The following is a 2,338-nucleotide window of genomic DNA, read 5'->3' as shown; positions in this document are numbered from 1 at the left end:
AACCATACATCAATGGAAAGCTCATTTATTCAGCTTTCAGATGATTTTTTTTTAAAAATGGACCCTTATGACTTACCTGAATTAAATGAAACAAGAATGCTGAAACTGTGAACAATTGATTATACTGCATGACAAAGATCGTATCAGTCTGTATATTAAGTAATATTAAAATGATTTTATTTTTATTGATTTGATTATTAAAATCAGTGTGAGGCTCCGCCCACGCTCTCTTCTGATTGGCTGTGATTTGTGATTGGCACGGGATCTCAGCACAGACGCTCAGGTGTGGTTGTGTGTGAGAGAAACACTCACATTGATGAGGTTCTCCTGCAGCTTGATGTGAAGGCGGTAGCTGGTTAAGGCAATGACAGACTCCTCTGCTCTCCCGACACGCTCCACACACTCGCCCTGCAGCAGCGGGAACGGGACCTGCGTCACACACACTTTACTGTGAAACCAGCTTTATTTTACAATTTTACCTTTTCTGGATTCTGTTTTAATGGTTAAATAAAATTCATCAAATATTAACGCAAACAAAAACAATTCTAAAATCATGAAGCAAAAATTACATTTTTAGGGACCTATGAAATCCATTAGATTTTTTTTTACCAAATTCTGTTTTGCTAATGTATATGTATATACACAAACATGACGGTTCGGTACGTACCTCGGTTTTGACGTCACGGTTCGGTACGGTTTCGATACGATTTTTTTTTTATTAAACTGAACAAATCGCTCTTAAAGGTTACAGTTAACAACAGAGCCCAAACTTAAATTTAATTACTATTTGTGACCCTAGCACAAAACCAGTCATAAGGGTCAATTTTTCCAAATTGAGATTTATACATCAGCTGAAAGCTGAATAAATCAGCTTCCCATAAATAATAATGGTAATCTTGTGATTGTCAATTTCATTTCTTATACATTTATACATTAATGAATAAATCAGCTTCCCATAAATAATAATGGTAATCTTGTGATTGCATAAAACTTTAACTTTAACATCAGGATTAATTAATCTTTTAAAATGGAACCAAATGAAATTTGAACAATCATTTTTTTGGGGGGGGCCAAACAAAGTGCTACATGACAGAAGTTTATGGTTTTAAAAAAAGCTGTTATATTGTGTGATATTCCTTACAAATAATATTTTTATTATTAGTTTTACATTACACACAAAATAAAACTTCTCAAAGAAGTGCCTAGTGAACAATGAAATCATACTGCAACTCTCAGAATTAAAAGCAACACCATCATCAGAAGTAGGACAGATGTATTATTATTATTATTATTATTATTCCTAAAGCGATGTGATACCTGCTCGTCCTCCGGTACGGGGCTCCCCCGCGCCTCCAAACTCTGCTGCCCCTCTTCAACCTTCAAAACACAAGCGTGGCATCAGCGGTGATGTGAGAGCTGTATCAGCTCGTGTAAAGCAGGGTTCGTGGTCTTACCATGACCCCGGGACGAGCGAGCAGAGAGGATCTCAGTCCCACAGACGGCAAACGCACCGACCGACCTGAGAGACGCGTGATTAACATTCACTACAAGACACCAAATCACTGAATATAATCATAGCTGCACTCACTTCAACACACTTTACCATGCTTCAATCCATTAAGGTTCTAGGTTTATTCACATTTTTTTAATAATGTGGCCGATGCTATTAAAAACAGAACTGAACTGCTGATATCCATTGACATAATCAATGAAACACTTCATAATCAATGAGACGTTTGGCTGTTGCTGAATCATGCCGATCGTTTCGAAGCAGATCAATACAGTAAGACTCAAGCTATTGATCGTATGGATTAACCTTATACAGGCACTCCAGTGATTCAACACTAGATGAGAAAAACAGAAGACTATTATTATGTTTTGCATTAAAAAATGAGATTATTTTACTACCATTAAGATTATTTTCATGGCAATTAATCAAATTCACGTGTAAATTCTCATTACTGTAAAACAGAGTATACTAACTAAAACTAAAATGTGACCCTGGAGCACAAAACCAGTCATAAGGGTAAATTTTGTGAAATTGAGATCTGAAAGCTGAATAAATAATCTTTCCATTTATTTATGGTTTGTTAGGATCAGACAATATTTGGCTGAGATACAACTATTTGAAAATCTGGAATCTGAGGGTGCAAAAAAATCTAAATATTGAGAAAATCATCTTTAAAGTTGTTCAGATGAAGTTCTTAGCAATGCATATTACTAATCAAAAATTAAGTTTTGTTATATTTACGGTAGGACAACAAAATAAATAAATAAAAAAGATAAACTCAAATATAAATATAAAAATGTAAACTCAAAATATTAATAAAAACTATAA

General features: G+C 34.6%; 1 protein-coding gene across 1 annotated transcript in view; it reads right to left on the bottom strand.

Annotated features, from left to right (window-relative positions):
• The window catches only part of LOC107563440 (myotubularin-related protein 3-like), a 17,054-nt gene extending 15,461 nt beyond the window's left edge, over positions 1-1,593 (bottom strand). Inside the window, exons 1-3 of the mRNA XM_016248317.1 lie at positions 1,455-1,593; positions 1,318-1,377; positions 313-429 (exon numbers count right to left, since the gene is read on the bottom strand). Coding sequence (XP_016103803.1) covers positions 313-429; positions 1,318-1,377; positions 1,455-1,541 — 264 coding nt within the window. The 5' untranslated portion in view covers positions 1,542-1,593. The remainder of the gene's footprint in view (positions 1-312; positions 430-1,317; positions 1,378-1,454) is intronic.
• Positions 1,594-2,338: the final 745 nt, after the last annotated feature.

This window comes from Sinocyclocheilus grahami, unplaced genomic scaffold (assembly GCF_001515645.1).
Source record: "Sinocyclocheilus grahami isolate Dianchi unplaced genomic scaffold, SAMN03320097.WGS_v1.1 scaffold875.1, whole genome shotgun sequence".
NCBI classification, from domain to species: Eukaryota; Metazoa; Chordata; class Actinopteri; order Cypriniformes; family Cyprinidae; genus Sinocyclocheilus; species Sinocyclocheilus grahami.
The sequence above is the reverse complement of the archived record's forward strand: the minus strand, read 5'-3'. Positions and strand labels throughout refer to the sequence as shown.